This window comes from Cynocephalus volans, chromosome 10, assembly GCF_027409185.1.
Source record: "Cynocephalus volans isolate mCynVol1 chromosome 10, mCynVol1.pri, whole genome shotgun sequence".
NCBI classification, from domain to species: Eukaryota; Metazoa; Chordata; class Mammalia; order Dermoptera; family Cynocephalidae; genus Cynocephalus; species Cynocephalus volans.
The window spans coordinates 128,184,953-128,211,926 of record NC_084469.1 but is presented as its reverse complement, the minus strand read 5'-3'; the positions used below and the strand labels follow the sequence as shown (position 1 = coordinate 128,211,926).

At 42.4% G+C, this 26,974-nt stretch overlaps 2 protein-coding genes across 2 annotated transcripts in view; one reads left to right on the top strand and one right to left on the bottom strand.

The window, feature by feature from the left end:
- Positions 1 to 895: 895 nt before the first annotated feature.
- Positions 896 to 14,041, bottom strand: DHODH (dihydroorotate dehydrogenase (quinone)). The gene is made up of 9 exons (XM_063111801.1): positions 13,998 to 14,041; positions 11,768 to 11,980; positions 9,315 to 9,514; positions 6,323 to 6,405; positions 3,736 to 3,923; positions 2,604 to 2,717; positions 1,779 to 1,938; positions 1,450 to 1,603; positions 896 to 950 (listed from the first exon to the last, which is right to left on the bottom strand). Exons 1-9 carry the CDS (start codon positions 14,016 to 14,018, stop codon positions 896 to 898), a joined length of 1,188 nt encoding a protein of 395 aa, XP_062967871.1. The 5' UTR covers positions 14,019 to 14,041.
- Positions 14,042 to 14,240: 199 nt separating this feature from the next.
- PKD1L3 (polycystin 1 like 3, transient receptor potential channel interacting) overlaps positions 14,241 to 26,974 on the top strand; it is a 63,106-nt gene continuing 50,372 nt past the window's right edge. The window contains 3 exon segments of the mRNA XM_063110112.1: positions 14,241 to 14,405; positions 15,540 to 15,714; positions 26,361 to 26,454. Of these exon segments, the coding sequence (XP_062966182.1) occupies positions 14,354 to 14,405; positions 15,540 to 15,714; positions 26,361 to 26,454 (321 nt within the window). The 5' untranslated portion in view covers positions 14,241 to 14,353.

Sequence of the window (26,974 nt, the reverse complement as noted above, 5' to 3'; positions counted from 1 at the left end):
AGTATACTCTGGACAGTGAGATTAGGAGGAACAGGAACTCTGAACTTTAAGAGTATTATATTGTTTCAATTGCTAATAAAGAACGCAAACCAGTTTTGTAATTAAAAAAATAACACCAGTATGCTTAGGAGATACACAGAGACAATGGGAAAGGGACACAGTAGTTGCAACTTACCCTCAAATGCTTCAATAATAATAAACTATATATTTTATCTATATGTTTTATATATATGTATGGATATATGGGCAGAGAGAGAGCAAATGTCAACAATGTCAACAACTGGTGAACCGAAACGAAGGGTATATGGAAGTTTACTTTACTAATCTCCAATTTTTGTCTATGTTTGAAATTTTTTCAAGATAAAGCTAAAACTTAAATAAAAGTAAAAACAGAAGAGACCATCAAGCTCCTGGGAAGCTAGTAGCAGAGTCCTGGAAAGACCTGCAGTGTCTCGACAAAGCCTGGCCTTCCAGAAAGGGCTGGGTTTAAATCAGGTTTCAAATGGCTTTATATTTTCCATGATTTTTTCTCCAATTATCCAGTGCCCCTGCAATATTAAAGGATCCTGGGATTTGAACCTAGAAAAATTCACAAATGCAGTTTATGGTCTGACCAAGTGATTGAAGAAATCCTTTTGCTGACTCCGTGACCCTCATAATTGGCTTTTTTTTTGGTGGCTGGCCAGTATAGGGATCCAAACCTGAGACCGTGGTTTTGCATGGCTGTGCTCTGACCAACTAAGCTAACTGACCAGCCATGATTGGCTTTTGCAGTCTGGCCAAGCCACAGTTTGGGGGACATGGCTCAAGACAGAGTCTGTCCTCTCACAATCCAGCCACCAAGGCTTGCTTGAGTTTGTAGGAAGCTTCCAGATCAGGCTTTCCAACAATGTCCTTACCTCCAATGATCTGCTCCAATGGCATCTGTGACTCTGTTAAAACCCTGCTCTCTGGAAAAAGAGAAAACAAAGCAACTTCAGCAAACAGTGAAGGACAGGCCTCGCCCTTAGAGGAAGCCCACATTCACCCATAAATGCGCCTGTCTCTCCCTCCCACATGCACCATCCTGTCCTAGGCACATCTCCTGCCCTCTACACTGTCTTCACCCAGGGACCTAGAGACATTTCTATCCAGGTCTTCAGAGCAGGAAGGGAATCAACTTAAGTATTGACAGCTCCCTGACATTGAGCCAATGTTACTTAATTAATGGGAATATTTCCAGGATTCCCCATGCCTCCCTCCCTCAAATAAATGGACAACTCTGACTTGTAGACACCATTGTCTTAGAAGTTAATCCTGAATTCCTTTGATACTGTTTGTGTACCCCTCAAATCCTTTCTGAATGAAGAATGAACAGATGAATGGTGTCTTTTTTATTTGAGTCCTTCCGAATTAAACTTCTCCTGATTAATTTCTGTTTCCAGCCACACAAGACCTGGTCCCACTCACTTCAAAAGGGCTTCCAGCTCCCGCTTGACTCTGCCCACCACGGGCGGCCCCTGGTAGGTGAGGGCTGTGTACAGCTGCACCAGGGAGGCCCCTGCCTGGATTTTCTCCAGCGCATCCTGCCCGCTGCTGACACCGCCAACCCCGATTATGGGAACTCTGCCTGCAGGGAGGCACACAGCGACGCCATGAAGTGTGAGAACCGGGAGCTCAGCTCAGCTTCAGCCCTCAGCCCCCAGCCCCCACCGACAGAGCAGATTTGGGAACAGTGATTCCAATCACAACCCCGGAACCCAGGCCACACACAAATCTGAAGACACAGACACCAGAACCCTTGCCTTGGGTGAGTGCGTACATCTCCCGAATGGTTTGAGTTGACAAATCCCGGAGGGGCCTCCCGCTTAGCCCTCCCATTTCAGAGCACAGGGTACCCTGGAGGGTGGCAGGGCGACTCACTGTGGTGTTCGTGACAATCAATCCATCAATGCCCAACTGCAATGTGAGACAGAGAAAGAGCCCTCAAGTCATGGCGCTGAAGGACTCAGAGAAGCTTCTCTGGGGTCTCAGGCAGCAGCCAGGCCAGGTGCCTACACCTACAGTCCTGGAAGCAAGAGCTACACCAGCCCTCACTATACTTAAATATCAGAATGAGCTTCAATGTGACAACAGCAGCCATACATTCTGCTAGGACAGGGTTCAATCCTTAGAACAACCTACTTCACAGTGTCTTATCCAAGACTCCGACTTGGTAAGTGATGGAACCAGGATTGAAACCCAGGAGTGCCGGGCTCGGTCTGTACTTCCACCACTCTCCTCCATGCCATAGAGGCCTACAGTTCAGATAGGCTGGAAAGGGTGAGACAGAGACCACTCCGTTCCAGCCAACATGGGCCAGGGAGGCAAGCACAAGCTATAAAGCCCTCTGAATAAAGATGAGGAAAGAGAGGAAGGAAGAGGCATGAGAAAAAGACTCATTGAAACATTTATTCAAACACTTGCTTCCTACTATAGGATAAATTACACTGTGACAGACACCAAACCAGCCTTCAATATCACAGAGAGAGAATCACAAAGGCTGCCATTCCGGGCTATCCCAGCTGGCCAAGTGGCCTCAACAGACAAGGAGAGGCACCCCACCCCCAGGCCCCAAATCGAACCTCTCTCACCACACTGGCGATATCCTCCTTGTCCTGGGCCGTAAGGTCAGGCGCGATCTTAACCAGCACTGCTGGCTTATGCACTCCCTTCAAGGCATCCCTCTCCTGCAGTACCTAGGGTGACACATGACAGAGATGGGGACCTCCAGACCGCAGCCCAACAGGGCAACTATGACCTGCAGCTGCAGGTCTCTGCGTTTGCACACAGCTATCAAATGAAAACATGAGGTCCACGAGACACTGGAGTGCAGTGACACAAGGAGAGTCACCAGCAGAGACCAAAGAAAAGAAGAGGATGTCTCTCTACACAAAGCCCATTCCAAAGTGACAGAAGAAGCATCTGCTCTATGATAATACTGGGCACCTGAACACACCTCTCAGCATTGGACAGATCATCTGGGCAACAGATCAACAGAGTAACCATTACTCTTTCAGAGGGAGAGAAGAAACCTAGGTTTATTGGAGTAGGAAGGGAGAGGGGGACAGGGAGAGATTGGATGAGGGGCATAAAGAATAAGTACGATTTGTAACAATATATATGCTAGTAATCAACATATGTCAACACTGAATCCCAAAAATATGTATAATCAATTATGATTCAATAAAAAATTTTTTTAAAAAACTGAAAGCATGAGCATTTTTTCTTTTTCAGGAAACAAAGCCCTCAGTTATGTGAAGGACCCCATCGAGATGGATCTGATTTAATTGGTTTGAACCAAAGGATCCCTACTGGCATCAACTAATATCTTAAGGTTTTTTAGACTTTTCTTCCTCAAAAATAACAAGGAAATATGTCACAAGTACTGTGTGATGAAGTCATTCTGTTCATTCACTATGCTGGGTACTAGAGACAGAGTGGTAAATGAGAGAGACATGATCCTTGCTCTCATGGACCTTATGGTTTAACAGCAGGGACAGATAACTGAACAATTAATTACTACCACCTATAACCAGTGTTGGGGATAGGGGGATCAGAGGGTGCTTCAGGAAAGTTCAGCGAGGGGTCTTAACCAGTCCAGGTGTTAAAGACACCTTCTCCATAGTGAGGCCAAAGCTTCGCCCTGGAGAATGCATAGCAGCAGGTAGGACACTCTGGTGGAATGGAGCACGGGGAAGAGATGCAATTACTCACCTTGGTGAGCAGGTGGCGCAGCTCGGCCTTTCCCTGAAGGGTCCGCAGCCCAGCTGTGTTGGGACTGGACACGTTCACTACCAAGTAGTCGGCCAAGGGGCCGAGGACTCGAACCCCCTCTGCGTAGTCGGCAGCAGCATCCACTGAAGTCTTATTCTTCCCCAGGTTTATTCCCAGTGGCAGCCCATCTGTAAATATCACCGGTCAAGGTTTTGTCCCTATACACCATCTCCTGTGCAATATTTTGAGGCCATCCATGACTAAACAGCCGGGGACAGCCCTGCCAGTCTTCCACCTCCAAACCTACACTTTCTTGCACCAGCTGACACGTGCAGTAAACGATTGCACAGTGCCACTGCCTGCTGACCAAACAACAGCTCACCATTTTGCACAGCAAAGTTTGAGCAACTGCGAGGATCTTTCACTGCATTTTGTCCTTTTTATTTTAAAAAATTTAATGGAAAATGGAGAAATTAGGAGTGTAAATGCTAGTGATACAAAGGTAGACCTCATAAATGTAACAAAACTGAGGACAGACAGAAACCAATAGGCATGTCAGAGGGGTGACTTTACTCTCAAGGGACACTTGTTGGCCTTGGGTCAAGTGACTGGATGTACAGTAGTGAAGAAAAAACATAATTAAAGAGTATGTATAAAATACTAGAAAATATTTTCAATTCCCATACCTAAAATATAGAGGCATAATTATTTTATAATTTATAATTTTGTTCTCTGAGAAAAGGGACCCCTCTTATAATTAAGGGGACATACGTACATCTCAATGCTCCCAGGACAGCCCAGATTACTCCCATAGCCTAGGCATAATTAATGCCTGTCCCCTTTCACTCTCAAAAGTGTCTTAATTTGCACATAATATGGCTACCTTACTTAAAAATCCATGGGACTGTCAATTGACTTGCACTTTGAATCTCTGAAAAATATATTTTCAGAAACATGCTGTGTGTGGAAGAAAGAGGTTGTCTGTACTTGACTTCTCCAAGGTACTGTCTTATCTGCAAAGGTCAATGGTATGTCAATGGTACAGGCTGCTTTTTCCATCTGATGGTTGAGAAAAGACCTAGAACACCAAGTCAGCTCACAAATCATGTGTCAGGCCAGGGAGGGTCAAAGACCAACAGCTAGTAGTACTGCTAACCAAATGTCACACCCCAAATCACACCTTCTTATCATCAGCTTGAAAGTAAATGAGATTTGTGAAGCTAATTTCCTGGGGTGGGGAGGGAGAGAGAGGAAGGGGATTAGAATCCAATTAGACAAAAAGTTATATAAAAGGTCTCCAAGCTTCCAAGTCTAGCACCCATCAAAGCCAAGATCATTTGTAAGCTTTAATTCTTTTCCACACAGGTAAACTGGCTTGAAGGACATATTGCTTGCATGTAGCTAATGAGTCTTTCGTTAGTAGCCATCTGCCCAAACTGACAAGATATGGGGGTTCTACAGAAATTGCTGAATTACTCTATCCCCAGAGGCACTGCTGCTTTCGTCACCTCATGTTCCTTGGCATGGTGTTAGCAAGCAGCTGTCTTTGAGGCTCCTAGCTACTGGCAGACACTGCTACAGGCCAGACTGGAGGTGAGGGGGTGGGGCAATGGATAACGGGGGATAAAGCCAATCCACGGAACACTGTGGATAATTACAAGAAGGAAAGGCAGGCAGGAGAGTATCACAAACCATGAAAGTCCCCCAAGAGGGAAGGTCTGCAGTATAGCAGGGTCTGGTTCTACCAAAGCCAGGGGTGTCCAGACAAGGTCATTTCCTACTTCCCAAACCTGAGATTGCCAAATGCCTTGGCCCTTTCCACCTCATTTCCTGAAATTAATGTGATATCCATGGTTTCTCATTGTGCTACAGTGACAGCTACTGAGACTAAGACCTCCTGGAAGGAGTTCCAGAGGGACCTAAAGCAGAAAATTCTTTCTGCTGGGTGGCGGACCCACACAATCCCAGAGGGCACCTGGGGAGTTATGGTCAGGACAACACAGGGCTAAGACCACTAACTGCATCCTGAGAGACAGCAAAGCAGAGAACCTCAGAGAATAAACATCAGCGTCTCCAAAGGCAGCCTTCAAAAATGCAAATATTTTCCCAAATGCTCGTATTAGTTATCCTGAGTGGGAAGGAGTATGAATAACTTTAATTTTTCTTCTTTATCATCTCTGTATCTATGAATTCTTCTATAATTAGTATACACTATTTATGCAGTGAACAACAGCAAATAGAGGAAGTGGCACTCAAGTCCTGCTCACACCTTAACTGCCCATCTGATCACAGACAAGCTATCGCACTCTGCTGGCTTTTAGGCTGCCCTAGTCATGATGTACAAGTAACACGGGCTACACTGTGAGGAAGAAACAAAGTGAGTCTTTGCTAACTTGTGAACCTCATTTAAAATCCTGGAGGCTGGGGTAGAACCAGAAAACTTCCCTCAGGAGCACAGCCCTGAGTTCCTTAGTGGCTTTTTCTATGGCTCCATCATGTTTACTTCACTAGGAGTGTTCCCAATGTTTCTTTCACATGTTTCCTTCTAATAAACGAAGAAAGCCCCTCTAATGCAACTCCACTTTACCTTCTGTGAGCTTGGTCTGCTTCTGTTGTCTGGCCCGTAACCTGTGTTCCACCACTGAGAGTCCATGACTGTTAAATCCATATCTGGAGCACACAAGCAGACAGGGGAGGGGACAAGGTTACGAGGAAAAGAATTTGGAGAGAGAGCTCCATGGCCATTTCACCATGTACTTATGACAACAGAAAAGAAAAATAATCAGAGCCAGTTTATAGACTTCCAAGGTCTAAAGACCCCTGGGACTCCAAGAGAACTGGCCAGAACACCATCAAATACAAAGGAAAGGATTAAAATTCGCAAACAAGCTGCTCAGCCAACTAGCATTGGAAACAGCCCAGACTCAGTGGCAGCAGCTGCCCCAGACCTGTCCGGATCCTGCCTCCTCTCCTCCCCACCTGGCCACTATTCCCACCCTGCTGAGCCCTTCCCATTCTTTAAGAACCCTACGATTTCCACCTCCTGCCTGGGCTCCACCAGCGCCCCTCCTGAAACCCATCCCGCCACTCCTTTTCCCCATTCTTTCTATTAAAATCGTCTCTTTCTCCAGGCCCAGATCAAATGCTCCCTCTCTCCTCCTTGAATAAAGCTCCCAGCCACAAAGCTTCCTTGTCCCGTTGACATTCATAGAGCACTCTGTACCTGTCTCTCTCCTGGCTTGGGATGTATATATACTCGTATATGCTTAAGTTCCCATACAAGGTTATCAAGGAAGATCATGAGGGCAAGGGACAGGTCTTACTTCCCTATCACCCTGGCACTAGGCAGTCCAGGCAGGCAGGGGCCTCACCTCTCTTCCATCCCTGTATCCCCATCTCCACTGTGGGTTGCTGACCTAGTGGCCATTCCCCTTCCCCTTCCTCCTTACCAGTGGAACCTTCCTCCCCGATATGGGGTAAAAATACTAATGACTCCTTCCCTACCCTTGCTGGCAACTGAAACATGAACATATGATCAGCTGTGGTCACTGAGACACAGGTGATGGCTTCTGGGAGTTTCTGGGAACACCCCCACCCCCTTTTCTTTTCCCCTTTCTACTCTTGGATATCAACATGAGGACACAATGCTTACAGCTGGGGAAGCTGCCTTACAAACAAGAATGGAAGGCCCAAAAAAGTTGTATCAGAGTCTTGACGTTGCCCTGTTGCTAACCCTGGAAATGCCCACTATACCTGCCTGTTGTTTAAGCCACTTTGCAGCCAAAAGCAGCTTAATAGATCGAGTGGTACATGTATTTGTTGACTTAATAAACTCACCCATTCATCCAGCAAGTATTACTAAGCACCCACCATGCGCCACGCAGAGCAGGGAGGCTGAACACACACACTCATGAGCACATGCTCCCCTATCTCATACCACCTCCACCCAAGGGACTCTGCCACATACCACTGTCGGGTTGGGGCCATAGCTACGCTAATTGTATTGCTAGGTATTTCATAACTACAGCCAAAATGTTTCATTATTTTAGTTACATTAAGTTTTCCATTTGTATTGTCTGGGCTAAGGGTTAGGGTCTACAGACCCTTCAAACCCATTGTACAGACTGGGTCACAGACCCCTCACACACAGGTGCATGCTCTAGGTAACCAGGAAAGATCCCGGGAGCTGTTGGCAGATGACACCAGCTCAGTCCTCAGCAATAGCAGTAGCAGTAGCAGTAGCAGTAGCAGTAGCAGTAGCGGTAGCAGTAGCGGTAGTAGTAGCAGCAGCAACAGTTTGCAGCAACAGCCTCCAGCAGCAGTAGCGGCCTCCCTGTGGCTGCCCCCCCCCAGCATCCCGGGGGGCAAGGGGTACTGTGGATCAGAGCCACTTGTCCTTTACACTTAAGTCCACAACCCAGGACACCTTAGTCAATAGCCAAGGAACACCTGTGCACATGTGCATATTTACATCAAATGCTCAGCAAGATTCTGAACATCTGGGGGAGCCCTGACCACTTTCCTATATTTTCCCTACAACCACCCTCCACAGTTATCTGTGGCAGCCAAATCATAAACAAATGTATTTTGCCTGGCCAATTCTGAAGATACTGATCTCAGCCTGCAATGAAGAAAAAAATCAATAACTTGATCTTTAATGCTAGAATATTTCCCTGAAACAAGCACAATAAAGCAGGAAGTGCAGCCAAATAAACTTCCTATAGGTCAGTCTCCCAGAAGGCCATTAATATCCCCAAAGATGCCTATCAAAATCTCTCCAAGGAGGCTCTTCAAAACTCTATTACCAAAAAGTAGGAACTGTCCAAAGCAACTGTCTATGTTGAATACTAAATTCTCCTGTGTATTAAAGGCTAGTGCTGCACTGTCCAATACAAGAGCTGCTAGGACCTGTGGCATATCCATACAAGAGCTACTGAACACTTGAAATGTGGCTGGTCCAAAATGATTGGTGCTGGAAGTGAAATGCACGCCTGCTTTTGAAGACTTGGTACAAGTAAAAGAATGTAAATGGCTTATTAATAAGTTTTTATAAACTATATGTTAAAATGATGACATTTAGAATATATCAATATTTATAATTAAGTCATAATTATAAATAATAATTAAATAAAATATATCATTAAAATTAATTTCACTTCTTTCTTTCTACTGTTTTAATGTGGTCACTGGAATATTTTAAGTTGCATATGGGGCTTGCATGGCACAGCCCTGAGCAAAGGCACTGGAGGAACAGTGTGGAAAAAGCACAAACTGACGGCCGGTGAGCCGAGCCATACTCAAGCTCTCGCACTTATTATCTCTGTGACTGTGGCTGAGTTATTTAGCTCTCTGAGCCTCAGTGCGTACACGTGTTAAACTGAAGTACTAAAACCTGCTTCCCAAGGTTGGTGTGAGGATGTAAGCCTGGCACACAGTAGGTGTTCAACAGGGTTCCTGAACATTTCAAACGACAGGAAATGTCCTCATTGTATGAGAGAAAAAACTGAGGCAGATCTTACACCCCTGAGAGCCCAACTGGGAAGAAGGTGTCCCCTGTTAACTCCAGGCCACTCCCCTACCTGTTAATGACAGCTTGGTCCTCAGGCAGACGGAAGACTCTGGGTTTGGGGTTTCCTTCCTGAGGTTTTGGAGTCACACTTCCTATCTCAACAAAACCAAAGCCCATCTTATAAAGACCATCCACAGCTTCCCCATGCTTGTCAAATCCTGCAGCAATTCCTACTGGATTTCGGAATTTATGGCCCAGGACTCTCACTTCCTAGAAAGAGGAAGACAAAGTCAGAGGTACACAAGGCTATACTGGTGTTTCTCAAAGTGTGGTCCCCGGCACGCCTACATCAGAATTCCCTGGGCAGCTTGTTAAACATTGGATTTCAGACCTGTCCCCAAGATTACAGAATCCATCTTGGGGGGTTGGAGGGGAAAGAAGGAGCTCTGAGGGAATCTAATTTTAACAGTGCTCTCCAGGTGATTGTGATGCCTGCTAGAGATTGAAAACCATGAGGCTTATCTTCAGGGCTGGGGAGAAAAAATAGCGCTTCTGCCATCGGTTGAACAGGAGATGGGCACTGTCTTTTCCAATTACAGTTAGGACTGATGCCTTTTTTTTTTTTTTTTTTGGTGGCTGGCCAGTAGGGGCATCCGAACTCTTTGACCTTGGTGTTAAAAAACCGTGCTCTAACCAACTGAGCCAACCTGTCAGGCATAAGATTTACACCTTCTTATCTACTATTCTTAGTGGGAAGGAGTGGCTCATCTGTGTCAGGCCCTAAACAGTGCTACTTGGAAACCAGGGAGTGTTGGCAGCAAAACCCTTCAGCTTAATAGAAATCAGCTCCAGCTGTGTCCCTCTTCAGCCAGGCTGATAAGCAGCCCCAGCAATGTCCCCGGACTCCTGTGGGGAGATAGAGGGAGGAAAGTGCTCAGCTGGGCAGAACTCACCGCTGGGCTCCAGCAACCTCTGAGAGGACATGCGAGGGTCTCCAAGAGTGGGGAGCACCAGAACCTGGAAGCAGGAGGAAAGGAAGATGCTCCCGAAGGGCGCACAACAGCAAGTGAAGGTGAAAACGTGCGCACCACATCTCGTGTCAGGCAGGAAGCGGGCCTTCCTAGCTACACAACAGAATCCCCTGCGAGCTGTCAGGCCGCACACTCAGAGACCATGGCTATACTGATCTGACACAAGGCCAGAGCATCTGAATATTCCAAAAGCGCCCCCAGTGGATTCTAACACATCGCCATGATTAAAAACTGAGGATTTAGGGGAATGGTAAGAGCTAAAACTAGAAAGTTAAGCTGGGGTGAGAGTATCAAGAGTCCTGGCTATCAGATAGGGAGTCAGGACTGCATTCTAAATGAGCTGCTGCAATGTGGACTCATGCAGCGGTGTTTAGGGCAACAGCTCAAAGGCCACGTCTGCTCTCTGCTGGCTGTGCTTACACGGACATAGCTGTGTGCCACCCCGGCATAACCTTACTTGCTTCCAAATTCACTCCTTCTCTGTGCTCCACTCTTTACTCGCTCCCATTGTACACTGGTACCAGGGATGTCAAACTAGTAGTTTGGGTGAAGAAGACTTAAAGAAGAGAATGCTCTTTTTGACCCTACAGTGCCTTTTAGTGTAAGAAAAAGTGACACGTCTACTCAAAATTGTACGATGAGAAAGTGAAAAGGATTCTAAGGTAAAAAGGAAAAATGTAGAGAAGGACCCTTTTAATTTATAATAGTGACTCTTCCCCTCAAGAATTCTGAGCACTTCTTCTTGTGTTTCCACATTCAAATCATTCTGATGTCCCCCATTTGGTAAGAAGTCTCTCAAAAGGAAACTGCCAAGACTTAAGCAAGGTTATAAATTCTACAGGATATAGATTCTAAGAGGACACAGATCCTTCTGTTTCGTTCACTGTAGTAACCCCGGAGCACAGCACAGTAACGGCATGTGGTGGGGCCCTGTGTTGAGTGCACTGCTGAATGAGGCTGGGACGGGTGTCTGCACGCCTTCCTTAACACCTAATCGCAGCAGAGGTTTAATGACTCTGGCACACTTCCCTGTTTAGCAGAGGGGAAGACTGGGCTACTCGAGACCTCAGCAAGGCAGGAGAGTGGTTGAAGAGATGGATGCCAGGGCTAGACTTCATGGGTTTAAACCCTGGGTCACAGCTTCCTAGCTGTGTGACTTTGGGCAAGTCATTTAACTACTCTGTACCTCAGTTTCCTGATCTGTAGATGGGGCTGACATAGGATCTACCTCATAAAGCAGCTGTGAGGATTAAATGAGAACATTGCCTAACACAGTAAGTCCCATGTAAGATATATATAATAATCATCATTATCATTATTATGCAATTATATATAAATTATATATAATAACTGTTGCTTAGATTGAACTCCAGATTCTCACTGCTAACTTAGAGCTCTAGTTTTCTAAAGGATCGGTCCTAGATGAGAAGTACTAGGAGACTCTGACCTTCACCCTTGTATCTAACACACGGGGTGTTCCAAAAGCACCTACCAGCATGTCGGAGTCTTGAAATGTGGCTCGAGGAAGGAGCCCCAGGGAGGTGAAGCGAACGGCCAGTCTGTGGGCTGACTCCGGGTCCAGCAGCCCCTGCAGAGCTGGCATGAAGTATTCAGCATAGAAATGCTCATCCCCTGTGGCCATCAGGTAGGAAGCAAAGAGAAGTCCTCCACCCCCCAGGATGACCACAGCATCCTGGGCCCGCTTCTGGAAAAAAAGAGCACATTAGGGGGACCCCCACCAGGCCAGGCTGCAGCACCCTCTCTGAGCCCTTCATACCCATGCACAGAGGACACAACCACATGTCACATGAAGCAATGCCCCCAGCCTCTTGCTGACACTGGTCTCCCTCATTTGTAGTCTCGCTCACACCTGGCCTCTGCAATCAGAGGCCATAGCTACACTTTGGCTTACACACACTCATCTGGCCCTGAAGACTTTCCTGAGGGCCCCAAGCCAGAGGTTTTCAACAGGGGCAGTACTGCCACCTAGGGGACATATGGTGGGCATTTTTACTGGTTACAGTGATGGGGCAATGCTTATAGACTTGGTGGGCAGGAAATCAGTAAAGTCAGACATCCTTCTTTGCTTGTGACTATGTGACACATGAATGATCTCACGTCCTTTACAACTTTTGAACGTCCTACTGACATTCATGAGGATAAAAAGTAATTCCATATTATCTGAGCCAAGAGCCAAACTATATTTCACCACATAAACACAACTATCTCCCACACAGTTTTCATATAAAATTCCTTTGAGGGACAACTCTACTGTTTTGCACAAAATTACCAAGAATTGTTCACCATTTCAGAAAATCTCATCAGGAATGGCACAGTGCTTTGCTTGGCATTTCTGACAGTACAAAACACCTGTGGCACTCACATTTCTAAGCAGAGGCTTAAACACTCTGACTACCTCACCTGTCTGGGTGAGTCATGTCCCAACATTGACATATTGAAATACATGTTATCTTATTATAAATTACTTCCAATTCCTCCTTTATATTCCAGTTAGGACATTTGTTGACTTTAAAGTTACACATAGAAAAATTATATTATACATATATTCCATTTCAGGATCATAACGGGGGTTGCAAAATATTTTAAAAGGTGCCTCAGGTCTTACTGGGTCAGGAACAACTATCCTAGCTCAAAAGTGGTTCACAATGCTTTTCTCTAATTACTACTGTCAGATGCTGAGTCACTCATTCATTAATTAATTCAATCACTCTTCAAATACTGAGCACTCAAAGGTGGGCAAAACACACCTAGCCCCTGAGCTACAGTGTGCAATCTCATGAAGAGACAGACAGAAATCAATGATCATGCAAATATGTAGACGTGACGATTGCTATGAGAAAAAACAGAGTAAGGGAAGGACCCAACCTAATATCAGAGGCTTCCTTGAGGAAGTGACTTCAAGCTGATATTCAAAGGATATATAGGAATTAACTAGGAGGCAGTTGGGGGAGGGAAAAGTGTCAAAGTTCTCTCAGTGGCAGAAAAGACACAAGAAGCAACCAAGGAATGGGGCGGGAAGGGGGGGAGAAAGTTTGTTTGAAACTGAGTGAGGGAAAACATGACTTAAAACGAGGCATAAGAAATAGGCAGGGTCTTGGCCAGAATAAAGACTCGGGTTTTGTTCCCTAAACAAGGAAGTGACAGGATCAGATTAATCTTTAAGGATCCCCCCCAAGCTGTTAATGTAATGAACACAAAGCATTCACTGTGTCCCTTGGAGTCTCCTCCAGGAGACTGCAAAAAAGCCTCTCATGTTAACCAACAAATATTTAAGCACCTATCAAGCCACTTTTAGAAATTCATGGAAAGAATCTTTTAATTCTATCTTTCCAGAACTTTTTGAAGTACCCTCGTACTACGTACCAGGCCCTGGGGATACAACTAAGAACCTATCACCCACAGGGCCCCGCCCTAACAGAGCTACCTAAAGGGACCCTGCCTTGTTCCAGCTTCATTCCGCGCTGGATCCTGCACACGAGGCTAAGCGGTCACGTGTTCACTACGCGCCTCGGTGACCAAGTACACGCGCACGCGCCAGCAGCTGCGGGTGGCCCAGGAGGCTCACGACGCCTCAAAGAGCCCGCGCTCTCGGAGCCGCCTCCCGTCCACACCTCGCCCGAGCTCGTCCTCCGTCCTCCCCTCGCCCCAGGCCCCGCCCGGACTCTTGCTGGCGGCCGCAAGCCTCACTTGCTAGAACTCACTTTCAGCTGTCTCCACGCCATGCTCCTTCCGCGGCTGGGCCGCCCGTCTCGCTCCCATTGGAAGAGAAGGAGGCGGGCTCGCCCATCTCCGCCCCTGGAGCCGCCAACCCACCAATCGCCGGGCAGGAGGGCGGAGCGCGCGCCTCCGCGGCGGGGGAGGGCCACGCTCCGCCCCGAGGTTCTGATTGGCGCGCGTGCGCAACCGCGGCGGCCACGCCCTGCCCGCCGCCTGGCGGAGGTGTCGCTTGGCTGGGCTGGGGTGATGGCATTTGTTTTCATCTATGATCACTTTTGGTACCAAGAAAGAGAGCTAGCTGTAATACATCAATAATGGGTGTGCAACACGTGAAGACCGAATGACATGTTGTATGAACAAAGGTCTTTCAGCAAGTCAAATAAAGGAAAATGGTGAGAGAATTGAATCTTCCATACAGCATGAAAAGAGCATGCAGGCCAAATTCAAAAGACCCTGTGCAGTCGTAGGCCTGAACCATGTTTAACTGCTGTTTAGTTCGGCAACATTTGGATATCATTGGTTTTCAATTTTGTTTGTATTTAATTTGTACTCATTCTTTCATCAAATATTTATTCTTTGGCTTTAGGATAAGAGTTTGTGCCTACTTTTGTTTGCATGTATTTAAATAACAATACTGTAATTTAAATCAATCCTAGGTGTAGCAGATATGTAGGATGAACTAGTCTAGAGATCTAAGATACAACGCGAGAGCTATAGGTAATGAAATTGTGCTTTATATGGGATTCATGTTAAATGAGTACATTTTAGCTGCTCTTGCCACCAAAACAAAAGAATGTATGTCTATGTGAAATGATCAATATGTTAATTTGCTTCACTATAGTAACCTTCTTACTATCTATATGTATTCCATAACATCATGTTGTATACCTTAAATGTACACAATAAAATTTATTTTTAAAAAATCAGCCCTAGGGCAATAATCAGCCACAATGAATATCGACAAAATAAAAATTAAAAAAAAAAAAAAAAATCAGCCCTAGGAATTTGCGAGAATGGTTTTCTGGGTTTTTTGAAGTACATTTATAAATTTTTAGCAACATTGACTTAGATATTCATTATTCTTTACCCCCTTACAGCTTAGACTTTGCTTTATAATAGATCTTTATTTGCTGAAAGTATATCCAGTTGTGTAGACACAAATGATGGTTCCCCAGCTGTAAAAGCTCGTTGCTTTATTGATCTCTGCTACTTATTTTCAGCTTATAGGGACTCCACCTGGGTCCTCAAAAGAAAACAAAGCAAAACCTTTGTCTCCTTTGCGTATTATTCCCAATTCATAAAAGAATAATAACTAATAAAATAAGACAAACCCAGCAAGATATATATTAAAGGATCAGGCAGCCTCTGAAGCCCTATACTTCTCTTGCTCACAGTTCATAGAAAAAAAAAAATGTTCTTCAAAAGAAGAACCTGGCTTTGGTTATACATCAGATTGGTCTCATTCTAGGAAGTAAGCTAAATAACCTTCAGCAACAAAGAAAAAATAATTGTCATCAACTTAACAGATTTCACTGTAGCTTTGAGGAAGCAGAAAATTACTGTCATGTTCAGGGAGGACACCTTACACTTGGAACCAGGAAATTCAAGATCTCATCTGGGACTTTCTGAAAGAAGGGAAGAAGTGGTGAATAGGGCAAAATTTAATGCTGTTAAGAAAGCATCGAGAAAAAAACCACCCAGGTAAGTCAATGGGGTTTAGTGTTTATAAAGGAAACTTCCTTACATTTTATTTGGGACAGGAGAAAGAAAACTATTTTAATCTTTCTGCTTTTGTGTACAGAAAAATCAGTAACTACATCAACCATGATTTCTCTGAAATATTTCCATTTTATATTACAGCCATTGATTTGTTTGTGTAGCAAGACTGATGAGATTTTTCTCAAAACCTATCTAAAGTTAACTTACCTTATATTTCACCAAAAGTATTGTGCAAAATTCTAAAGAGGGAAACCTTTTATGGTCATTTTTACTTCCTGGTGAATATCCCTTTATTATTCTCAGCTCCAAGTTTCCTAGCACAGAAACTAGGAGAGAAATTATCTATCTATTGAATTTTCAAAATTATGAATCATAATCATAAAGTTTCGCAGAAAAATCCAAAATGTTGTTATATCAATCTCATCATCTTCATTAACGTCTAGCTAAATTAAAACTAAGCTTTGTCATAAAGAATGCATAATATGAAAAAATAAATCTATGAGGGGGGAAATCCTGAATTTTCACCTCTTGGAAGCCAGCCAAATTTGCTTTTCATATTTACTTTTTTAAAATGTCTGACTTTTGAGTATGCAGCTCATCTGGGTCTGGTTCCCTCAGCAGATGTCGCAGCCCACTGGGCAACACAGCCCAGCAGCTGCACCCACATTTCCAGAAACTCAAATCGGATTTCATCCAAAGGAGACATGTACTCACTGGGGCATTATTTCATTTGCCAAGTTGGTAAGCAATGAAGCTACAAGCTGCCGAAGACCCAAAATTTTAAAACTGATTCTAAATGAGGAGTGCACGTGGGAGTGCTAGTTAAATAGTCTGTGAATGATAGACCATAGGACAGATATAGGAATTTTGATTCTCATGATATTGATTAGAGTGAGAAACTGTGCTCATTTGGAGTGACTTCCTTATGCATCCCACTCTGGTAGCTGGAAAAGAGTTGTGCCGTAATGTTCCCCTCATGTTTTGACTTGGGCAGAGTGCGGGAGAAATTGTATTGATAGCCCTCATTTTTCACATGTACATCCCTAATCCATTCAGCACTTGGGCTTTAGTGGGAAGAATGGGAACACAAAGGAGAAAAACAGAATATGGCGTAGAAAAATGAGATGAGAGGTGAGGAGGTTATCAGTTACAGGTTTGCTTCCTCAGAAGTAGGAGATCAGAATTAAGCTATATGTGTATGTATCTGTGTGTGTTAGTTGTTGCTGTTGTTTTTTAATTAAGCATATTTTTCCTGGTGGTTTCTGCTTTTGTGCTTACATAAAGCATTTATTCTTAACTCTGAATTCTCAGAGACCTTATGATGTCTTAAATTGTCTAAGTAAAAATTTTGTTCCACTTTTTTAAAAAAAAATCACAAATACATTTTGGGTAACTAAAATAGAATACATTGCAATCTTTCTCCTATTTGAGGATGATATGATTGTCCTTGTAGATAATCCCCAGGAATCTAAAATAAATCTCCTGGAACTAATAAGGGAGCAAAGTCACAGGATACAAGATAAACAGGAATCACTGTGTACTAGCAATGACATAGAAACCCAGATTTTAAATACAATACTGTTTACAATTGTCCCTCAAAATGAAATAGGTGTAAATCTAACAAAGCATAGGTAGGACTTGTGTACTAAAAACTACAAAACAATGATGAAAGAGATCAAAGAACATCTAAATAGAAGGAGGTCTGTGTTCATGGATTGGAAAACTCAACATGGCAAAGATGTTAATTTTCCCCAGAGAGATACACAGGTTGAACACAGTTCCTATCAAAATCCAACAAGAATTTTTATAGATAATAGACAAGATTATTATAAAATTTATGTGGAAAGTAAAAGGACCTAGAATAGCTAAAACAATTTTGAAAAAATATAACAGTGTGGGAAGAATCATCTACCTGGTTTCAAGACTTATTATATAGCTACGATAATCAAGTTTCTGTGATATTGGCAGAGAGAAAGATAAATGAAACAAAATAGAGAGCCCGAGGAAAACTCACACAAATATGCTCAACTGATTTTTGAAAAGGGTGCAAAAGCAATTCAATGGAGGAAAGATAGCCTTTTCAACAAATGGTGCTGGAGCAATTGAACATCCACAGGAAGAAAAATAAACCTTGACCTAAGTCTCACACCATATAAGAAACTAACTCAAAATAGGTCATGGACTTAAATGTAAAATTTTAATTTATGAGATTTTTAGGAGAAAATCTTTGGGATTAAAGTCTAGGCAAAGAGTTCTTAGTCTTGACCCCAAAAGCACAGTCCATAAAAGGAAAAAATGATAAATTGAACTTGATCGAATTTTTTAAAACTTTTGCTCCGAAAGGACCCTGTTAAGATGAGAGATAAACCACGGATCAGAAGAAAGTATTTGCAAATCACATATGAGACAAAGGACTTGTATCCAGAATATGTAAAGGACTCTTAAAACTCAACCGGAAAAAAAAAACAAAAAAAAAACCCCATATAATTAGGAAATGGGCAAAAGACATGAAGAGATATTTCACTGAAGAGGATATAAAGAAGCCAAATAAGTATATGAAAAGATATTCAACATCATTAGCCAGTAAGGAAATGCAAATTAAAATCACAGTGAGATATCACTACATACCTATCAAAATGGCTGAAATAAAAAATAGTGATAATACCAAATTCTGGAGAGGTAGTAGAGAAACCAGATCACTCAAACATTGTCGGTAGGAATGTAAAATGGCATAGCCACTCTGGAAAACAGTTTTGCAGTTTCTTAAAAAAACTAAATATGCTACTGCCATACAACCGAGCAATTGCACTTCTGGGCAAATATTGCAGGGAGATGAGGACATATATTCACGTAAGAATATGTATATGAACGCTTATAGCAGCTTTATTCAAAATAGCCCAAAACTGGAAACAACCCAAATGTTCTTCAAGAGGTGAATGGTTAAAAAATTCTGGTTATCCACACCATGGAATAAAATTCAGCAATAAAAATGGACAAACCATTGATATACACAACAGCCTGGATGAATCGCCAGAGAGAACTATGCTAAGTGAACAAAGCCAGTCTCAACATGTGACTCAAAATCTCCTCATTGGGAAAAGATATTGCCTTATTTTGGAGGTTGCCTTATACTTATATGTGTATAGTCCTTTAATTTTTTTATATCACTTTGTTATAAATTTCTATTAAATTTCATTTAGAAGGATCTAATTATTTTAGCCCCTCTCAGAATCTTTTTTTAATCTTTATTTTTTTTTATTTTATAATTTTTTTTCCTTAATTTTATTTTATCAATATACAATGTGGTTGATTATTGTGGCCCATTACAAATACCTCCCTCCCTCCTCCCTCTCCCCCCTCCCTCCCGACAATGTCCTTTCTGTTTGCTTCTCGTATCAACTTCAAGGAATTGCAGTTGTTCTGTCTTCTTCCCCCCCACCCCGTTTGTGTGTGTGTGCGAATTTATTTATTTTTAGCTCCCACCAATAAGTGAGAACATGTGGTATTTGTCTTTCTGTGCCTGACTTGTTTCACTTAATATAATTCTCTCAAGGTCCATCCATGTTGTTGCAAATGGCAGTATTTCATTCGTTTTTATAGCTGAGTAGTATTCCATTGTGTAGATGTACCACCTTTTCCGTATCCACTCATCTGATGATGGACATTTGGGCTGGTTCCAACTCTTGGCTATTGTAAAGAGTGCTGCGATGAACATTGGGGAAAAGGTATACATTCGACTTGATGATTTCCATTCCTCTGGGTATATTCCCAACAGTGGGATAGCTGGGTTGTATGGTAGATCTATCTGCAATTGTTTGAGGAACCTCCATACCATTTTCCATAGAGGCTGCACCATTTTGCAGTTCACCAACAATGTATGAGAGTTCCTTTTTCTCCGCAACCTCGCCAGCATTTGTCGTTCAGAGTCTTTTGGATTTTAGCCATCCTAACTGGGGTGAGATGGTATCTCAGTGTAGTTTTGATTTGCATTTCCCAGATGCTGAGTGATGTTGAGCATTTTTTCATGTCTGTTGGCCATTTGTATATCTTCCTTAGAGAAATGCGTACTTAGCTCTTTTGCCCATTTTTTAATTGGGTTGCTTGTTTTTTTCTTGTAAAGTTGTTTGAGTTCCTTGTATATTCTGGATATTAATCCTTTGTCGGATGTATATTTTGCAAATATTTTCTCCCACTCTGTTGGTTGTCTTTTAACTCTGTTAATTGTTTCTTTTGCTGTGTAGAAGCTCTTTAGTTTGATATAATCCCATTTGTTTATTTTTGCTTTGGTTGCCCGTGCTTTTGGGGTCGTATTCATGAAGTCTGTGTGCACTCTTACTTCCTGAAGTGTTTCTCCTATGTTTTCTTTAAGAAGTTCTATTGTTTCAGGGTGTATATTTAATTCTTTAATCCATTTTGAGTTGGCTTTAGTGTATGGTCAAAGGTGTGGGTCTAGTTTCATTCTCCTGCATATTGATAACCAGTTCTCCCAGCACCATTTGCTGAAGAGGCAGTCTCTTCCCCATTGTATAGGCTTGGTGCCTTTGTCAAAGATCAGATGGCTGTAGGTGTGTGGGTTGATTTCTGGATTCTCTATTCTATTCCATTGATCAGTGTGTCTGTTTTTATGCCAGTACCATACTGTTTTGGTTATTATAGCTTTGTAGTATAGTTTAAAGTCAGGTAGTGTTATGCCTCCAGCTTTATTTTTTTTGCTAAGTGTTGGACATTTTCACTATGTAGATTCTTCCAATCCAAGAGCATGGGGTATCTTTCCGTCTTCTGGTATCCTCTCTAATTTCTCTCAGCAGTGGTTTGTAGTTCTCATTATAGAGATTTTTTCACATCCTTGGTTAACTCAATTCCTAAGTATTTTATTTTTTTGGTGGCTATTGTAAATGGGCAAGTCTTCTTGATTTCCCTTTCTGCGTGTTCACTATTGGAGAATAGAAATGCTACTGATTTTTGTGTGTTGATTTTGTATCCTGCTACTGTGCTGAAATCATTTATCAACTCGAAGAGTTTTTTTGTAGAGGCTTTAGGCTGTTCGATATATAGGATCATGTCATCTGCAAACAGGGACAGTTTGACTTCATCTTTTCCAATCTGGATGCCCTTTATTTCCTTCTCTTCTCTGATTGCTCTGGCTAGTACTTCCAACACTATGTTGAATAGGAGTGGTGAGAGTGGGCATCCTTGTCTAGTTCCTGTTCTTAAAGGAAAAGCTTTCAGCTTTTCCCCATTCAGGATGATATTGGCAGTGGGTTTATCATATGTGGCTTTAATTATGTTGAGATACGTTCCATCTATACCTAACTTGTAGAAAGTCTTTTCATGAACAAGTGTTAAATTTTATCAAATGCTTTTTCAGCATCTATAGAGATGATCATATGGTCCTTGTGTTTGATTTTATTAATATGGTGTATCACATTTATTGATTTGCATAGGATGAACCAACCTGCATCCCTGGGATGAATCCCACTTGATCATGGTGAATAATTTTAAGTATGTGTTGCTGTATTCTGTTTGCTAGTATTTTATTGAGGATTTTTGCATCTATATTCATCAAGGATATCGGCCTGTAGTTTTCTTTTTTGGTTATATCTTTACCTGGTTTTGGTATCAGGATGATGTTTGCTTCATAGAATGAGTTTGGGAGATTTGCATCTGTTTCAATCTTTTGGAATAGTTTGTAAACAATCGGTGTCAATTCCTCTTTGAATGTTTGGTAAAATTTCTGCTGTGAATCCATGTGGTCCTGGACTTTTCTTTGTTGGGAGCTTTCTGATAACAGCTTCAATCTCCTTTATTGTTATTGGTCTGTTCAGATTTTCTACATCTTCATGACTCAGTTTTGGGAGCTTATGTGTGTTCAGAAATTTATCCATTTCCTCCAGATTTTCAAATTTGTTGGCGTATAGTTTTTTGTAGTAATCTCGAATGATTCCTTGTATTTCAGATGAATCAGTTGTAATATCACCTTTTTTATTTCTAATTATTGTTATTTGAATCTTCTCTCTTCTTTTTTTTTTGTTAGCCATGCTAATGGTTTGTCAATTTTATTTATCTTTTCAAAAAACCAACTTTTTGATTCATTGATCTTTTGTATTGTTATTTGGGTTTCAATTTCATTCAGTTCTGCTCTGATCTTAATGATTTTTTTCCATCTGCTAACTTTAGGTTTGGATTGTTCTTGTTTTTCTAGTTCTTTAAGGTGAAGTGTTAGGTTGTTCACTTGCCATCTTTCCATTCTTCTGAGGTGAGCATTTAATGCAATTAATTTCCCCCTTAGTACTGCTTTTGCAGTATCCCACAGGTTTTGGTATGATGTATCATTATTTTCATTAGTTTCAATAAATTTTTTGATTTCCTGCTTGATTTTTTCTTGGACCCATATGTCATTAAGTAGAATGCTGTTTAATTTCCATGTGTTTGTATAGTTTCCAGAATTTCGTTTGTTATTGATTTCTAGTTTTAATCCATTATGGTCTGAGAAAATACATGGGATAATTCCAATTTTTTTCAATTTATTGAGACTTGATTTGTGACCTAATATGTGATCTGTCCTGGAGAATGATCCATGTGCTGATGAGAAGAATGAATATTCTGAGATTGTTGGATGGAATGTTCCTTATATATCTGCCAAGTCCAATTGGTCTAGAGTCTTGTTTAGATCTTGTGTTTCTCTACTGATTCTTTGCCTAGATGATCTGTCCAATATTGACAGTGGGGTGTTCAGGTCCCCTGCTATTATGGTATTAGTGTCTATTTCCTTCTTTAGGTCTAATAGAGTTTGTTTTATAAATCTGGCTGCTCCAACATTGGGTGTGTACATATTTATAATTGTTATGTCTCCTTGATGGATCAGTCCTTTTATCATTAAGTAGTGTCTCTCATTGTCTCTTTTTATGGTTTTTAGTTTAAAGTCTATTTTGTCAGATATAAGAATAGCTACTCCAGCTCGTTTTTCTTTTCTGTTTGCATGGTAAATCTTTTTCCATCCTTTCACTCTTAGTCTGTGTGAATCTTCATGGGTGAGGTGGGTCTCTTGTATTCAGCATATAGTTGGGTCCTCCTTTTTGATCCAGTCAGCCAGTCTGTGTCTTTTGATTGGGGAATTTAAGCCTTTTACATTAAGAGTTGTTCTTGAAAGGTGTTGATTTATTCCTAGCATTTTATTGGTTGTTTGGTTGTCTTAGGTGTCTTTTGTTTCTTGCTTTCTGATTTACTGTTTGGTTTCTGTGTTTGTTGGTTCCTTAGGTTGTAGACAGCGTTTTTGTTTGCTTGTTTTCTCTTCATGAATGCCATTTTTATTATACTAGTGGGTTTTGATTTTTCTTGGTTTTTATGGCAGTGGTAGTTATTTTTCAGGAACCAAACCCAGTACTCCCTTGAGGATTTCTTGTAAGGGTGGTCGTGTGGTAGTGAACTCCCGCAGTTTTTGTTTGTCTGAGAAATATACTATTTTCCCTTCATTTCGGAAGGATAGCCTTGCAGGGTAGAGTATTCTTGGCTGGCAATCTTTGTCTTTTAGTATTTTGAAAATATCATCCCATTCCTTTCTAGCTTTTAGGGTTTGTGATGAAAAGTCTGATGTTAGCCTGATTGGGGCTCCCTTATAGGTGATTTGACGCTTCTCTCTTGCAGCTTTTAAGATTCTCTCTTTGTCTCTGAGTTTTGCCAATTTGACTATGACATGTCTTGTAGAAGGCCTTTTTGGGTTGAATACATTTGGAGATTGTTGAGGTTCCTGGATCTGAAGATCTGTGACTTTTCCTATACCTGGGAAGTTTTCTGCCACTATTTTTTTGAATATGTTTTCAATGGAATCTCCATTTTCCTCCCCTTCTGGAATACCCATGACTCGGATATTTGAGCGCTTAAGGTTGTCTGATATCTCTCTCAGATTTTCTTCAATGTCCTTGATTCTTTTTTCTTTCTTTTTGTCCCGCTTGTGTTATTTCAAACAGCCCATCTTCAAGTTCAGAGGTTCTCTCTTCAACTTCGACAAGCCTGCTGGTTAAACTCTCCGTTGTGTTTTTTATTTCGCTGAATAACTTCTTCAGTTCAGCAAGTTATGCTACATTTTTTTTCAGGACATTGATTTCTTTGTACATTTCCTCTTTCAGGTCCTGTATACTCTTCTTCATTTCATCATGATGTCTAGCTGTGTTTTCTTGTATCTCATTCAGTTTCCTTAGAATTATCACTTGAAATTCCTTGTCGGTCTATTCCTAGCATTTTTTTGATTGTTGTTTGGTTGTCTTAGGTGTCTTTTGTTCCTTGCTTTCTGATTTACTGTTTGTTTTCTGTCTTTGTTAGTTCCTTAGGTTGTAGATAGCCTTTTTGTTTGTTTGTTTTCTCTTCATGAATGCCATTTTTATTATACTAGTGGGTTTTGATTTTTCTTGGGTTTTTATGGCAGTGGTAGTTATTTTTCAGGAACCAAACCCAGTACTCCCTTGAGGATTTCTTGTAAGGGTGGTAGTGTGGTAGTGAACTCCCGCAGTTTTTGTTTGTCTGAGAAATATACTATTTGCCCTTCATTTCGGAAGGATAGCCTTGCAGGGTAGAGTATTCTTGGCTGACAATCTCTGTCTTTTAGTAGTTTGAATATATCATCCCATTCCTTTCTGGCTTTTAGGGTTTGTGACGAAAAGTCTGATGTTAGCCTGATTAGGGCTCCCTTATAGGTGATTTCATGCTTCTCTCTTGCAGCTTTTAAGATTCTCTCTTTGTCTTTGGGTTTTGCCAATTTGACTATGACATGTCTTGGAGAAGACCCTTTTGGGTTGAATACGTTTGGAGATTGTTGAGCTTCCTGGATCTGAAGATCTGTGATTTTTCCTATACCTGGGAAGTTTTCTGCCACTATTTTGTTGAATATGTTTTCAATGCAATCTCCTTTTTCTTCCCCTTCTGGAATACCCACGTGTCAGATATTTGAGCGCTTAAGGTTGTCTGATATCTCTCTCAGATTTTCTTCAATGCCTTTGATTCTTTTTTCTTTTTTTTGTCTGCTTGTGTTATTTCAAACAGCCCATCTTCAAGTTCAGAGGTTCTCTCTTCAACTTCCACAAGCCTGTTGGTTAAACTCTCCATTGTGTTTTTTATTTCACTGAATAACTTCTTCAGTTCAGTAAGTTCTGCTACATTTTTTTTCAGGGCATTGATTTCCTTGTACATTTCCTCTTTCAGGTCCTGTATACTTTTCCTCGTTTCATCATGATGTCTAACTGAGTTTTCTTGTATCTCATTCAGTTTCCTTAGAATTATCACTCGAAATTCCTTGTCAGTCATTTCATGGGCTTCTTGTTCTATAGGATCTAAAGCTTGAGAGTTATTACCCTTTGGTGGTATACTTTCTTGATTTTTCGTATTTCTGGTATCTTTTCTTTGATGTTTATTCATTGTAGCAGGGGATTTCACAGTCCACAGGTTTGACACTATTGACTGACTAAGATGTTGCTGGGGTTGCCAATTTGGTATGGCTACCTCAGTGACTCCCTGTTCCCTGCGCTCTGGCCCGGGCTGCTGGGATGCGCCAAGGCACCGCAGAGCTTGTGGTCTCTGCAGAGCTTCCCCTTCCCCTGCAGGATGTCTCCCTGCTCTGTGCGCACTAGGACGGGCTTGGGATGGAGCCGGGTGGCAGCGGTGAAGCTTCCCTGCTGCTGGATTGCGCGGCAGCAGCGTGGACCCTGTGGAGTTCCCACCTCCCCTGCCGGACGACTCCCCGCTCTGTGTGCACTGGGCTTGGCTGGGAATGAAGCGGGGTGGCCGCGGTGAAGCCTACCTGTTGGATCAGGCAGTGGTGGCCCACAGAGTGTGTGGTCTCTGCGGAGCTTCTGCCTCTCCCACTGGACGTCTCCCTGTCTTGGCTTCCGGTTGATTCGCTTTCAGCTCCAGGGACGGTGGGTGGGGGCAGGGTGTCAGAAGCCGCGGTCACCGTTGCAGCCCGGGGTGACACACGCCAGCTCAGGCCTCCATGTTTCCACGTCTGCAGCTGCGGCTGGGACGCAGGCCGTGGCGCACCGGCGGGTCGCGTGTGCGGGCTGGGGGAAGATTCCCAGTTGTCAGCAGGGTAAAGACACCCTTTTGAAGCCATTCCTTTGCGCTGATTCTGCTACAGCTGAATCTGGCACGGGCCTCAGGCTGCTTCTACTCGTGGCGGAAAAGCGGCAGGCAGCTCTCCTCTTCCGCCATCTTGACCTCTACTCCTGGGTGAGGAAGATGCAAAGGATTACTCAAAGCCCATCTCTTCTGAGCAGTGAGAGGCCCCGAAGTGGTTAATCTCCTGGAACCCTCAAGAGAGAGGCATTCCTTCCTTGGGAAATTAACCTTAATCTTTATTTTTTATAGTAGCATTTATCGCACTTAAAATATCTTAATAACAGATATCATTTCTTATCTTGTTCTATGCTTTCTGATTCTAATGTTTCCTCTCTACTTCCTTCTGCCTTTGATTAAAATTTTGTTCTTCAAAATCTTGTTTTAATTGTTTACCTTTACAGAGCTGTTGTTCTTTTCTAAAACACGTTCTTATAACTGGTGCATTATTCCATTTTCTGTTGCTTATAACTGAATACCTGAAACTGGGTAATTTATAAACAAATGAAATTTATTTCTTACAGTTTTGCAGACTGGGAAGTCCAAGGTCCAGAGAACACATCTGGTAAAGGCCTTCTTCTTGGTAGGAACTCCCTCCAGGGTCGCATGGCAATGCAGGTATCAAATGGCGAGAATGGCAAGAGCTCTATAATGTGCTCACTTGCTCTCCTTATAAAGCCATCGGTACTTTCAGAAGGAGAGAACAAAACTGTGGTTACTACAGGTGGGAAAGGGGAAGGAGAAGGGGTTTTAGCAAGAAATTGGTTAATGGGCAAAAGGAATGGCTTTCTTTTGTAAGGATGAACCTGGTAAATATCCTGATTTGATCATCACACGTTGTACACAGGTATTGATATTCAACTCTGTACCCCACAAATATGTGTAATCAATTATGGTTCAATAAAAATAAATAAAAAGCGATCAGTGCCCCTCCTGTAGACAACCAACTAAACCATTAACCCATTACATCATGAATGGATTAATCATTCATAAAAGCGTGGTCTTCATGACCCAATCATCTCTTAAAGGCCCCACCTTTCAGACACCATAGTCAGATTTCCCACCCTCTTTACAGGATTACAGTGGGGATCAAGCTTTCAATACATGAAATTTTGGGAGACACATTTAACCCACAGCA